The 13,944-nt window shown below is 37.3% G+C and overlaps 2 protein-coding genes across 3 annotated transcripts; both read left to right on the top strand.

Moving 5' to 3' along the window:
* Positions 1-1,585: 1,585 nt before the first annotated feature.
* Positions 1,586-5,576, top strand: IQD21 (IQ-domain 21). Of its 2 annotated transcripts, none has more exons than XM_021445016.2 (5): positions 1,586-1,826; positions 2,170-2,268; positions 3,299-3,592; positions 4,244-4,609; positions 4,732-5,576. In XM_021445016.2, the coding sequence occupies exons 2-5, from the start codon at positions 2,188-2,190 to the stop codon at positions 5,350-5,352; spliced, it is 1,362 nt and encodes a 453-aa protein (XP_021300691.1). In that variant the 5' UTR covers positions 1,586-1,826; positions 2,170-2,187; the 3' UTR covers positions 5,353-5,576. The 2 variants fall into 2 exon arrangements, with proteins under 2 accessions (XP_021300691.1, XP_021300683.1); XM_021445008.2 differs by having other exon boundaries at positions 4,729-5,576.
* Positions 5,577-6,045: 469 nt separating this feature from the next.
* Positions 6,046-13,679, top strand: SS1 (glycogen/starch synthase, ADP-glucose type). The gene is made up of 15 exons (XM_021444996.2): positions 6,046-6,735; positions 8,207-8,565; positions 8,742-8,819; positions 8,920-9,044; positions 9,643-9,724; positions 9,923-10,096; positions 10,391-10,472; positions 10,816-10,907; positions 10,997-11,059; positions 11,144-11,233; positions 11,740-11,864; positions 11,941-12,049; positions 12,141-12,196; positions 12,680-12,719; positions 13,028-13,679. Exons 1-15 carry the CDS (start codon positions 6,402-6,404, stop codon positions 13,184-13,186), a joined length of 1,968 nt encoding a protein of 655 aa, XP_021300671.1. The 5' UTR covers positions 6,046-6,401; the 3' UTR covers positions 13,187-13,679.
* The last annotated feature ends 265 nt before the right edge of the window (positions 13,680-13,944 follow it).

The following is a 13,944-nucleotide window of genomic DNA, read 5'->3' as shown; positions in this document are numbered from 1 at the left end:
GTAAATAAGGAGCAGGGGGAACATAAATATGAAAGGAGCTTGTCACCAAACTCATTTTCCTTCATCGGGACGGTACACAGGCAACAACTAAGACTGCATTCCTTTCTAATGCAACCCTTTTTCACTTCAATATTGGTTTTTTTTTTTTTAATCTTTTAATGCAAGCAATTGGAACCATCTAACATAGTTAAGCACTTTTAATTTTTCCCCTTTAAAGCCCAACCATACTATTTACAGGTAGGATCCCACAAAGTAAGGTGATAACAAGAACTCACAGCTCAGCAAGCAAAAGAAAAAGTTATTCATGTGGTGGATCCACGTTGCCCTTTGTTTTAGGCTCCTTGAACTAGACATTTACCAGTACTCCTGTTTTTGCATTTACTAACACCCCCAACCTCCCCAGAAGGCTGAAAAACAAACCACGACGGTAAAATTTCACTTACTTTTATTACGTATTTCACTATGTGTACGTACATAACATTTTTTTTTTACATTTGTATGCATATAAGTAAAGGAGAAAATCGATATTAATAACACAAAATGTAGGCCTTACAAATTAAAAATCTGACTCGCATGTACTTAATTTGTTATAAAGGCTGTAAGTTGCCAATTGCAACTCTAAATTTTAACCTATCTATTTATTGTAAGGATAAAATATTAACGCACCACCGCTGTTTCATGATTCGGGTAGGTGAAACTAATTCTTCATTTGTCATTGCATCCCCCGTTGGCAAGGGGTAGAGCCTTGTGTAATTATGTGGAGTTGTAGCTTTTTAAAATTTTGTATGTATTATATATATTTTTTCTTTTAATAACCTTTTTAAAAATCTTTAATCTTTATTGTTTTTTTTTTGTTTTTTACCTTCAATAAAAGTTTTCATTAACTCCGTCCCTATCTGAAAGGTGCACGAAATTAGTATCACTTAAAGCAACAAATTAGAGAAATATCAATTTCAGATGTTTTTTTTACTAGAAGCACATGGATATTTTATTTGCCTACTAACAAAAATGTTGAATTTGTAATCATAGTTTAAAAACATATATATAAACACTATAGGGTATGTGTATTACTGATTTTATATCATATATAAAAGTGTTCATTAAATTTTTATGGTACGTTTGATAAAGTGTGTAGCTTTTAATTGATGCTTAGAACGGTTCAAATTATTACTACCAGTGGAGATAAGGAAGATTATCCAAAAGAGATTTAATTGATTTTATAAACCTTTGTTGTGTAGATATTTAACTTTACAGATTCATGGGCGAAAAAAGAAAAGGGAAAAGGGCATTGATTAAGGGACCAATCCAACATGGATTTCATGTGATCTTGGCTTCATGCTCGCAAATTTTGCTAGAATAAAATAAATAAATGTCACAAGTTTGGCTTTGGAAAAATACAACTATACCGTAGGATGTTAAAATTCAGAACTTAAAAGGGAAAAAATTTGGCAAAATGAAATTATGACAAGGTAGGCTTTGTCTTTACGTGGAAAGATCAGGAGTGACGTGGCAGAAGTCCACTGGGCGTAACCCAACTGTCATATGTTCTACGAGGTAGGCGCCCCGTGATTTTGATAAATCCAATCGGCCGATCGCGCGGGTCGCTGCAGCAGTTGTTCTTTCTCTTTCTAACTCCAAATTGATAAAACTCTATGCTCTCTTCTCTCTTCTCTCTCCATATCACCTTATTTTCTCTTTTTCAGTTTCTTTTCCACAGCAAAAGTGTGAAGTAATTTCCTTCTGGAATACATGGAAAATGATAGAGAGAAAACATGACAAGAATTCAAGCCAACTGATTACATATCAGCTTGCCGTTCTCGTCTCAGGTTTCATCCTTTTCTTTTCTAACTAGCGTATTTTTATTTCTCGTTGTTTTCCGGGTTCTGGGTACTCTTCAATTCTCATTCTTGACTTTCAATGGTTCCTCTGCTAAGCATTCTCTGTTTTCATCATTTCTCATCACATGGACTCTCAACCTTGCCCTAATTAGCTTAACTGGAAAAAGTGAACATCATATAACTGTGGATTCGTTTCTAGTTTCGTTCTTTTCTACTCTCCGACGTATTTCTTCGAGTGTATAAACTTTTTACGAATGTAATGTGGAATTAGTTAAATAGCCAGTTCGTCAAATCTGACTGTAACTTATGTCTCTGTTTTACGATTGTGAAGCTCCTGTTTTCGCCGGAGATGGGGAAGAAAGGGAGTGGATGGTTCTCGACGGTGAAGAAAGTGTTCAAATCATCTTCTAAGGACTTGCCTGAGAAAAAGGTAACTAAATTTTGATTGGTTTAGGATTTTTCTTTGTTAGAGGACTGATTTGATTGCCATGTCCATAAGCAATTAATCAATGCCATTTATGTCGGTTCCTTTCAATATTTTTCTTTTTCCTACCTAAATTTTCATTTTGAGGCAGCCCTTCAATTTAAAAAGGAAAACAAACATCTTCATCCAAAACATTCTGTGGTTTTCTTATCGTTTCCTGTCAACGCTTGATTAGCCATATTCCACATGATTGCAAGGACATATTCTTTTTGATCTTACACATATGTTGTTACCATAATAAGAAGCATCTAATTTAAGTTTATTTGAAAAAGTATAGTCATCTTAATTAATAATTTTTGTTTATAATTACATATTTATAATACCAGCAAGAACAAAGTCTATGATTTAATTTTGATATATGAAATGAAAAAGACAAATTAAGAATCTCAAATAATTCCCTCATAAGGTGATTTTCACTTTAATAAAATATTTAAACCTGACTATTGATATGGCGAACGGGAAATATCAGAAAGGAAAAATTAAGGTGGAGGTGGATTGCTTTGATTTTCTTGTTTTTTTGTTTTTTTTTTTTTTTGTTGAAAGATCAAATAATACATTTGATATATGGCACTTATTGATAGTTGGAAGGCCTAATATAATACAATAGGTGCTAAATTATTGTACTTGGTGGAACAAAAATGGCCTTACTTTTCATTGCTTTAAAGGCCATGAAAACAAGCAAGGAGCAATGGTCCCCTATCAATATGACTACCTTGACACATTATTATCAATGCCACCTAAGCCATCACAATCATTCAATTTGTTCATCATGTGCTTGAGATGTTAGATCTCCATCATGCCATAGCAGTAATAATCTGCTCTGGAAAATTTTCTTTTTTGCCAACCAGCAGAAAGAAACAAAAATTTCATTGTCTTGCTGAGGAAATTTTGTTTAATGTTTCGTTTCTGTACATTGTGCAAGCACTATTACTATTGATCAAATGTTTGTACTGAGCAACGTGGTGTGATTTCTCAGAAAGTTAATAATGTGGAGAAATGGCCAAATGAGGCCCCGGAAGTAGTGTCATTTGAACATTTTCCGGCGGAGAGTTCACCGGACATCACAAATGATGAGAGTGCGACGTCAACTCCTTTGCATGAAGATAGGAGCCATGCCATTGCTGTGGCCGTGGCAACTGCTGCTGCTGCAGAAGCTGCTGTCGCAGCAGCTCAAGCTGCAGCTAAAGTGGTTCGATTGGCTGGTTATGGACGCCACTCTAAGGAAGAAAGAGCTGCAACCCTCATACAGTCGTATTACAGAGGCTACCTGGTAAAAACTTAAACCTCCCTCAGTCTGTCACCATCGCCATATTTAATTATCTGTCTCACACGCATGCACACGCTTTACAAAGTCGCCAGCAAAGATTTGGAAGGATCACAAATCACACGTGCCACATTAAATGCAATGTAATTTTTTATGGTTGTTAGCTTCATGATAATTAAAAGAAGTTGTAAGGTACAACTGCGTAATTCCTGTAATTGTAATCCTATTAACTACGCACTATGCAATTAGTAAAATCACGAAGGCATATAACCAAGTGGTACCAATAGTGATGCAGAAACAAAGTACAAGTTGGCATATAAGTAATTAGCATAGTACTTGTGGACCTGCAATTTATACCTTGCAAGTTGTAAGGTTCTATGACATCATATTTTCGGGCGCCATGAATGTGTTTTATTAGTAGATTTATATTTCTACCTTTTTTGAACCCTTAGTTATGTAAAATTATACTGGTGAATATCTAGTCCTTGGGCAGTCACAAAATTTGATGCTTAATTAAAGGAATAAGGCGTTATTTAAAATATCTTGGAATAAGATGTTCTGCATCTTTTTGGTACTCTGATTAAGTTCCAGGGAGGAAAGGTGCTGTTTAAAATGGTTGCGGATGGTTTTGTTTCAATTTTGCGTTTGATTTTGTAGGCACGGAGAGCTTTGCGTGCTTTGAAGGGACTGGTGAGGTTACAGGCACTAGTGAGAGGCTATAATGTGCGCAAACAAGCACAAATGACAATGCGGTGCATGCAAGCATTAGTACGGGTGCAGGCAAGAGTTCGAGCTCGTAGGCTGCAGCTAACTCATGAGAAGCTTCAGAAGAGAGTGGACGAAGATGAGGAAGAAATACGAGGAATGGATGAGCTGGAACGAAAGCCAAGGAGCCCGTTGAGGAAATACGACGGTTGGGATGGTGGGCATCAAAGTTCGGAGAAAGTCAAGGAAAGTGCTTCAAAGAAACATGATGCTGTGATGAGAAGAGAAAGAGCCCTTGCTTATGCCTATAGCTATCAGGTTGGTTAATTGTTAAACATTAGCACTTGAATATCACTTCGTTTAGTGAAAAATCAGAAATTGTTTGTTTTTGCTTCCCCTGAAATGGTGATTACATTGTCATAATTCACTTCTTGCAGCAGCAACAGCAACATCAGCAACAGCCGCAGCAGCATCAACAACACCTCATGCAGCCACAGCCCAATGGCAAGGATGTTAACCTCTACCTTAACGAGCGAGAGAAGGCGCAATGGGGTTGGAATTGGCTCGAGCGTTGGATGTCATCGCAACCATACCATGCCCGTCAACTAGGCCTTCAAGAGGGTTCTTACATGACACTACCCACCACCGCTACAACTACCACCACCACTGATAACATGTCTGAGAAGACTGTTGAAATGGACGTTGTGACACAAATGGAGTCAAGCCCATATTCCACTCAGCAGCAGGAGCCACAATCAGGCTCGAATAATGTCCCCAGCTATATGGCCCCAACCCAATCTGCCAAGGCCAAGGTGCGAAGTCAAGGCCCCGTCAAGCAGCAACGTGGATCATATGTACCCCAATGGAACCCATCAACAAAGAAAGCATCAAATTGTGATTCCTCGAGTTCAGGTGGGGGAACCACAATCTACCAGGCCCCTAGGAGCCCTGGCCCAAAGAACAACTGTGCCCGCGTACCGTCTAGACGGCTCGGAGGCTGTAGCCCGGAAGCCGCTGGTGGAGAGGATTGGAGGTTGCCTATTGGCAGTCATGGCTGGTGATATGATTTTCGCAGATTGTGTTTGAGAACTGGCGCTATAAGTGTGATATGGATATTTTGTTATATGTTAATATGTTGTTATTTATTGCTCTTTCATTCATGACTTTAGTGATGTCATAAAACTGCCAACTCTGGAGGCTTTGTGATAGTATTTGTTTGTCCAGTTCTATATTAAGTACACTGATGTATTATTATTCTTTTTTATAGGATGGATTGATTGATTGATGCTGTTGCCACCATGTTGACAAGGGATTCAGGGTCATTTTTATACCTTAAGGACCAGTTTCTCTACTTTTCACTTCAAATTATTTTCAGAGTTGAAGTTGAATGGTACCTAATCAAGAGCTAATCTGTTTAACAACCAAAACTTAATACAAAATTATCTCCTTCAAACAGATACAAGGCATAATTTTCAAGATAAGAAATTTTTATTCAATAAAAAAACTCAAATACACCTCATTTCCATTTTCCGAAGAAGCCGGCTTGATGTTTGTGGTTGGAAATATGAAACCAAACCGGGTCTTGCAACTGGTAGTCTATGGCGTACTTCACGTGACAGAGCATGGATCTTCTCCGGAAAGACAAAGGAAATCAAACGCTGTCGTTCAAAAGCGCCAATCTTATTCCGTTTGTTTTCTATCATTGACTTTTCCAACTGCTACCTGCCACGTCAGGAATGTCCATTCTATCAATGACGTGGCAAAATCCCAACACTTTTGTAAAGCTCCTGCCGTATGGAGCTCCACAGGGCATCCAAATTTTCGGCTTTCGCGCTTTTACTGGGACTTTCACTCTTAAAAGGCCCAAGAAGGAGAGAGAGAGATAAAAATAACTCCTCTCTGTGTCTCTGTACAAATGGAGGAAAGGAAAAGTGGAAGTGTGATTTTATTCTTTTTAGCCTTTATTACCAGAGTCACAGGCGTCTTTCTTTTCTGAGATCTTCCTCTTTCGGTCCTTCCGATTTCACGATTCCTTTCGTATTCTTCTCGACTATTCCCCTCTGTTCCTGTAAAAACTGTCTTATTTTCTCGCTAAACTCTCTGTTTTCCCATGGAGTCTCTGACACTAAGTCGTGTACTTTCTTGCAAAATATCCACCAATATATCTCGTAAAGTTTGCAGTTTTATGCCGAGTAAGCAACTGGGTTTTGGTCATTTTTTGAGAAGGAGTTTTAAAAATGTGAAGTTGACGGTTGTAAGATCGGAGGAAAGTGGAAATGGAGGTGGGTTTGGCGGTTTAGCCGACGGCTCTAGTTCCAATGCTGTTGAAGAAGAAGAAGAAGAAGAAAAGAAAGAAGACGAAAGGGAAAAGCGTGGTCTTATGCTGGGAATAGACAGGGAGGACTCTGGCTCTGTTATTGGCTTGCACTTGATTCCTCCTTCTGGTATTGTCACATGTCTTAATTGTTGGGATTTCTTCTTTCATTTGTTTGGTTTTTTTTCCCTTCCTTCTCTGTTTTGATACACTACTCCTAGAAACAACCAAATAGTATTCAAGATCTCTTTCTTTATAATAAATTATATCTATAAGTCTGTTACTTTTAACGTTGCCAGTTAATTATAATATAATGATAATGATCCTTTGAAGATTTTGAATGATTTTTCTTATTGTCTTTCAATATTTACTAAAACACTTTAAACTTTCCACTTTTTCTTTATTTTTTTAAAGAGAACGATAAATTGGGTTATTTAACGTTGATACTCCATCCTACGACTATATGAAGCTGGTTTCTTTTTTTTTTTTTTCTTTTTTGATGAAAATCTGGTGCCTTGTCTTTCTTTTATTAATGTTAAAATATATTAAAAAGGGATCTTGGACTAGAAGACTTGAAGCAGAGATCGGCTGATGATTCTAGCTCCAAATTCCTTTTAACGGTTGATTTTTTTTTTATTATTATAGTTTATGCGTCATTTTGATAGCTGGTAGTGAAACATTGTAAAATCAATCACATGCTCTACCCCATTGATGGGACCAAGCAAGTACACTTACAAGCTGTGTCAAGTGTCGATCCGCTAAACTGGGCATTTCTCTTTCATCAGGCAAAGTGCACTCGTAGATTTGCGTGCATGTTTTGGTTGAATTCCACGGGATGGTCCCAGCCATCCCATGGAACAGAAATTGACCACTTTGTCATACTTATATACCATTCCTCTTCGATGGTTAGATTTTGTTTAAATACGTTATTTATTAATGTGCCAAAGCAAAGCTGAGTGAGAAATGGTGATTATTTATTGATGATTCTTGAACTTCTTGCTGGTCAAGATTCATATTATAAGGACGCGGGCTTTGGTAGAATTCGCATTTTGTGATTATTAACTATTCATGGTGGATTCTTCACTGTTATCCACATCACTGTGCATGTGAGTCAACAACTTTCACCTATAAAGGTTACTATTAAAACGTAGGCTATCATTTAAGCCTTGTATGTTGTCCACGAGGTCAAGAAACCGAGAGGTTTTTATAAATATCTGGCTTCCTAACTAGGCCTTGCCTTGTGAGAATAGTGGAGAAACGATTAATTGGGATATAAAGTTCTACTCCCCCCTGTAGGTGCTATCATATGCAAACTTCTGATTATCTGGAACATTTAAGTACACTTCTTTTCTCAATTGTCATTGCCAAAGTTGTTCTTTTGATTTAATTTCATTTTTCTAGATAATTCCCCAATGAAAGTTTCTATTTATGCATTCCCTCCAATTGTTGATTCCAGAGTTTACATTATCTCTCAAATCTTGCCACTTTTCTTGACTCACTTAAGTTTGATCTTCTTTAGCTAGTATCTTTAACAATATTTTGTTCTTAAAGATAAAATGGCCTTCTGCTGGCTAACTGCAGTATATTAACTTGAATCATAGGTGACTATGAAGTCATTGACTCTCATGAATGTGTGACTACTGATACCAAAGAAAAAGATGAGGAAATTGAAGAAGAAAAACCCCAAACCAGAATAACCTACGATATTGTTTTTGTTACTGCTGAAGCTGCACCTTATTCAAAGACAGGTGGATTAGGAGATGTTTGTGGTTCTTTGCCCATAACACTGGCTGGACGCGGACACCGAGTCATGGTTGTCTCTCCTAGATACCTGCATGGTAACCCTGCAGACAAAAATCTTGCAGGTGCTCTGGATATGGATCAGCGCATCAAGATATATTGCTTTGGAGGAGAGCAAGAGGTTGCATTCTTCCATGAGTATTGGGGGGGTGTTGATTGGGTAAGAATCTCTGTTCTAATCTAAAAAGTCTCGCATGAATATGTACATGAAGAGAGATATTAAAGAATTATGAGGGCAATGAACTAAAAGGTTATAACTTTTATTCATCTATTTGTCAAGTTTGGTGGAGTGGGAGAAAATTTTAATAATGCGAAGTGGTTTCCCTCCATTATAAGGTATTTGTGGACCATCCTTCTTACCATAGACCTGGAAATCCATATGGTGACTGTCATGGTGCTTTCGGTGATAACCAGGTATACTTCTTTTTGTCCTGGTTGTTTTTTGTGGAACATGAATTTGCTATCAATTTTCTATTCATTAAATGACAGGCTTTTCTCTTATTTGGCTTTACAGTTTCGGTTTACCTTACTTTGCCATGCAGCATGTGAAGCTCCATTAGTGCTTCCATTGGGAGGGTATACCTATGGAGAGAAGTGTCTCTTCCTTGTCAATGATTGGCATGCTGGTCTAGTGCCTGTGTAAGATGTTCCCTGCTTATCATTGCATTTTGATTTCCCCTTTTTATTGGTCTGACTTTATATCTCATTTATTTGCAAGTGTTTGGAACTTGTCTACTTATCAATTAATTAGTTTGCTACTTCATTCTTACAGCACTTTATCTTTTTGCTACTTTTCCTAGTGTACTTATGTGTGTGCTACTATTAATTTCAGCAAGCGATTTACCATTTCCTTTCTTCTGCCTTTCCTTGAATTTGGAATTAAAAAGGAAAGAAATGGGCTGCTTTAAGAATGGGAAAACTCTGATTAAATACAAATGTGGAAGCAGGTTGTTCGCCACATCTGCGTTAATGATTCTTGCAACATTCATTCTTGTTAAGGGAAGAACATACATAGTAGCTTTCCGAAGAGAGATATATCATCTTTACACTGCACATGCTGATCATCCCCTTATATGATAGATATCTTGGATGGTATATTTTTGTTTCTTTAATGCAGATGATACTTTGGTTGAGAGACAATTTTTTATTATAGGAACTTGATTCAACATTCATATCATGGTCATGTATAAAGTTTGCAATTTTTATGAGACTGGATTTTACATGTTACGTTATTCAGGCTTTTGGCTTCCAAATACCGTCCATTTGGAGTTTATAAGGATGCTCGGAGCATCCTTTTAATTCATAACCTTGCTCATCAGGTAGATGCTTTTCTCATGGTTATTCCGTCGTCTTTCTTCTTGATTTTCTCTTTTCCTTGTACGCCAATACAGATCGTAAAAACTTGCCTTATAGGTTTGTTCAGGCTGTAAGACTTGTAAACTGAACTCTTACAAATCATATTGTGCAAGTGCATCCTTGCAATACTAGTTTTAAATATATTTTTTTCTATGGGCAAGGGAGTGGAACCTGCAGCAACCTTTAAGAATTTGGGATTGCCTTCAGAGTGGTATGGGGCATTGGAGTGGGTGTTTCCTACATGGGCAAGGACACATGCTCTTGACACAGGGGAAGCTGTCAATATTTTAAAGGGTGCAATTGTGACTGCTGATCGGATAGTTACAGTCAGCAAGGTGATTTATTCTACATATTGTGCTATGCTATGGTACATGTACATCTAGTCATTTGTTTGGATATATAATGTTGATAATTTTTTGAATTTTTTAAAATGTTATTTAAATGCTATAATTGAAAACTTTTGGTGGTTCCAATCATATATTTTGTGAATCTAACTGAGAAGTTCCAAAATTTCTTCCCACTTGTATTGCTTGTTCTGCAATGTCCTGTACTTAATAAGTTTAAATTACTGCTTGCAGTTTTAGTAATTTTAGAAGATGGCTTTAGTCTACTATATATGCTAATTGTAGGGCTATGCATGGGAAATAACGACTGTTGAAGGTGGATATGGTTTACATGAGCTATTAAGCAGTCGAAGGAGTGTTCTGAATGGTACGTGTTCTCTACTTTGTTTATGAGATGTGGCCTTTAAGTTATCTGCCACAACTCTAAAAGGTTTTTGATGCATGCACATGCAAACATGGTGAAGGTTAAATTTCATGCCCAAGTTGCTCCATGACATCCCACTATTTATGGGAACAACATTGAGTAGGACCTTTATCTAGGTCTTAGCTTTGTCCATAAGCTCCTTGCTGGACAAGAATAGGCCATTATAAGAAAATTGCATGCTTTGATCATTTGTGGGGGTTTTGGTGTTCTCCAGTCATGTTTATACTCTCTGATGAAATTAGATGTTTTATAACTGGATACTTTATAAAGATTTAATGATGATCAGGCATTGCGAATGGCATTGACATTACTGAATGGGACCCATCTTCTGACGAGCTTATTGGTTTCCATTACTCTGCTGATGATCTCTCTGGAAAGGTGGTTAATCTCATGTTTCTAGTATCAGCCATTTATAGTTGAAAAAGTTGCTCTTCTGAATTGTTGTCCCAATCAATTGTAAATTTCAGGTTCAATGTAAGACTGCCCTACAAAAGGAACTAGGTCTTCCAATTAGGCCTGAATGTCCCTTGGTAAGATTTTACTTCCTGTTGGAGTAAACTTGGTAGTGAAAAACTATGCTTTCTTTCATTTCTCACATATGTTGGGATTTAAAGATTGGATTTATTGGAAGACTGGACTACCAGAAAGGCATTGACCTGATCCGTTGGGCAACTCCAGAGCTTATGGAAGATGATGTACAATTCGTAAGTGAGTTTTCCATTTACTCTAATAACCTTGATAAGTTCGAGGTAGAATTACTCTGAATTTGTATCATGTATTCAAGGGAGTATTCCTTATGCTGAGTAGCATGGTGACCTGTTTGGTAGTAGTCTATTTTCAATTTTGTAGAGTTAAAGAAACATTTCCCTTATGGAAGGTAAAAGTAGATTTACCCTTTTTGAAAACCATGACTTCACTGTATAATACCATTCTTCCTTAATGCTAATTTTATAGTATAATATCATTCTTCCTCAAATTGGTTGAAAATATGGCGATTTGTTTAAGATAAAAGGGCACAATATCTCTTTTTTAGAAATGGCCTCAATATGGAGTGCAAATCTAGTAGTTGCTGGGCCTTGCTAATTGGGTGCGTTACAGATAGGCATCAGTTGTTTAACAGGCATAATCTCATGGCCTCTCTGTGCCCGTTGTCATGTTTTCTAGTTATTTAAACTTACAGGAGAACTAATTAGCTTCCAAATTTCTTTAGATAATGCTTGGCTCTGGGGACCCACTGTATGAGGACTGGATGAGAGCAGCAGAGACAACTTACAGAGATAAATTTAGGGGTTGGGTTGGATTTAATATTCCGATTTCTCATAGGATCACTGCAGGGTAACTGGCAACTTCTTTTTGTTGTTAACATGTTGCTAGGGATACAAATAACATATCGTTGTTCTGGAATGAGCAGCTGTGATATACTGTTGATGCCCTCAAGATTTGAGCCATGTGGACTAAATCAATTGTATGCAATGAGATATGCAACTGTACCAGTAGTTCATGCCACAGGAGGGCTTAGAGTGAGTTGAAACAATAATGAGATTTAGAGCCATTTGCTTTTATCTCGTCTTTTTAATGTGCATTACATGCCTCTAACTTACTCTTCTTCAGGACACGGTAGAGAATTTCAATCCGTATGCTGGAGGTGGTAATGGTGAAGGCACAGGGTATGCAGTCCCTACATTTTCTGTTGACCTTTCTTTTTCCTTTTCTCAGTACAGGCGAAAATTCTTTGCGCAAATGATTATTTTGTGGACAATTTTTTACATAGTATAAAATTTTGTAGTAATCAAGTGTTTAATTAAAATTGAAAAACAAAACTCTATTTAAGATCTCAGTTGTGGATCAAATATTCTGTAACATCATCTCTAGGTTTTGTTGAAGAATGTAACTGGATGGATTTTCTCAAGAACGTGATTGTATGTATAGAAGATGAATATTATATAAAATCTGAGACTTTATAATGAGACAATGACAAGTGAAGATTAGTTTGTCTTGTGATTGCTTGCTATACGGAAGTATGATAACTTCTTTTTCCTAGGTGACAGTGAAAACATCAACTTCAATATGTATGCCTACTTGTATTTTCTACAGACAGTGTTTTGTTTGCATGTAGTTTCTCTTATAATGGTTGTCGAATGTTCTGACAGGTGGACTTTTTCTCCCCTTACAAAGGAAAATATGCTGGAGGTAAGTTAATGTTTAAGCATTTGCCACCTCCCTACTGTATAGGAGTTTTTCATTTTCCATTTGTTGCCACTACTTGTGATTCCAGTTTAGACCAACAAACTGCTTTAAGCTTTTAACTGGATTTTACCCTGCAATGGTGGGCCTGTCATTTATCAGCTGCTAATTCATTGGTTGAATTCTGGAACTAACTCTTCTGTACCACAGAATGATCCTATAGTGTTTCTTCTCCATTTCCTGTACCTTTGAATTCTCCTTGCTAAATGGACACACTACAATTTTCTCTGAGAACTAGTTTGATCTTACTGCAGGCATTAAGAATGGCTATACTGACCTACAGAGAACACAAGTCAACTTGGGAGGGATTGATGAGAAGAGGCATGCAGAGAGACTTGACCTGGGAAAGTGCTGCCGTTCAATATGAGCAGGTTCTCGAATGGGCCTCTATTGATCCACCTTACATTATGTGAGCCGAAAACAGAAGACAAAATCACAGGAAAAACCCCCAGAAGTCCCAAGACATTTTACTACTCGAGCTCTCAAGGGGGCTGTTCATGGCTTAATCAGAGGGACAATGACGTGCCAGTATAGTGTTTTTTCTGGTCCACATTCCCATCTGGCTATGAGCTTCCATTACTGTTGCATTGGTTATTCTTTTTGCTGAAAGTATAATTTAGTTTGCAAATGCACTTTTTTGATTCTACGTAGCACAAAATCACCGTTGTAAAATCTAATATCTATGAACAGAATACTGAAGAAAGTATTGCTTTGTGAAATGTTACCCATACCTTCAAGTGCTATTGTTATGCACCTTGTTTAAAGCTCTACCTTGAAATGCCATAGCTTTCATGGGGGAAACTATCAGATGCAGCCATCGTGGCCTGGCCTCCGTGAGAGGGTTTGCTCAGAATCTGCTTTTCTTGTGTTTGTTGCAAGCTGAGGAAAATTTAACAGTGGCGTGTTATCAGAGAAACGAATGGAACTGGAATTGAGTTTCTGCGAAGGTATGGTTAAGGGCCATGTTTAAGCTTGGTAGGACCAACCCTTTTTTGTTCAGTTCGGTTTGGAACGCCACTGCCAAAGTTCTTGCATTGACGACAAAATAAATTAGAAAAACCAAAAAAATAAATAAATTATTGAAGGGTTGAAAATGGAACAGCCTCGGGGTTGTCTGAGATTCAGGGCATGTTGGTAATTATATATCTTTGCAAAGGTAATTATTAAGCTG

The sequence above is a fragment of the Theobroma umbraticum genome, unplaced genomic scaffold (genome assembly GCF_002168275.2).
Source record: "Theobroma umbraticum cultivar Fairchild unplaced genomic scaffold, ASM216827v3 scaffold_30.0, whole genome shotgun sequence".
Classification (NCBI taxonomy): Eukaryota; Viridiplantae; Streptophyta; class Magnoliopsida; order Malvales; family Malvaceae; genus Theobroma; species Theobroma umbraticum.
The sequence above is the reverse complement of the archived record's forward strand: the minus strand, read 5'-3'. Positions and strand labels throughout refer to the sequence as shown.

Excerpts from the sequence above, each read along its gene's own strand:
- SS1 (XM_021444996.2), top strand. The coding sequence starts at position 6,402 with ATGGAGTCTCTGACACTAAGTCGTGTACTTTCTTGCAAAATATCCACC. Across the intron at positions 10,908-10,996 it reads CTGATGATCTCTCTGGAAAG|GTTCAATGTAAGACTGCCCT; the intron begins GTGGTTAATCTC and ends TGTAAATTTCAG. Across the intron at positions 12,197-12,679 it reads GGTAATGGTGAAGGCACAGG|GTGGACTTTTTCTCCCCTTA; the intron begins GTATGCAGTCCC and ends ATGTTCTGACAG.
- IQD21 (XM_021445008.2), top strand. The coding sequence starts at position 2,188 with ATGGGGAAGAAAGGGAGTGGATGGTTCTCGACGGTGAAGAAAGTGTTC. Across the intron at positions 2,269-3,298 it reads AGGACTTGCCTGAGAAAAAG|AAAGTTAATAATGTGGAGAA; the intron begins GTAACTAAATTT and ends GTGATTTCTCAG. Across the intron at positions 3,593-4,243 it reads CGTATTACAGAGGCTACCTG|GCACGGAGAGCTTTGCGTGC; the intron begins GTAAAAACTTAA and ends TTGATTTTGTAG.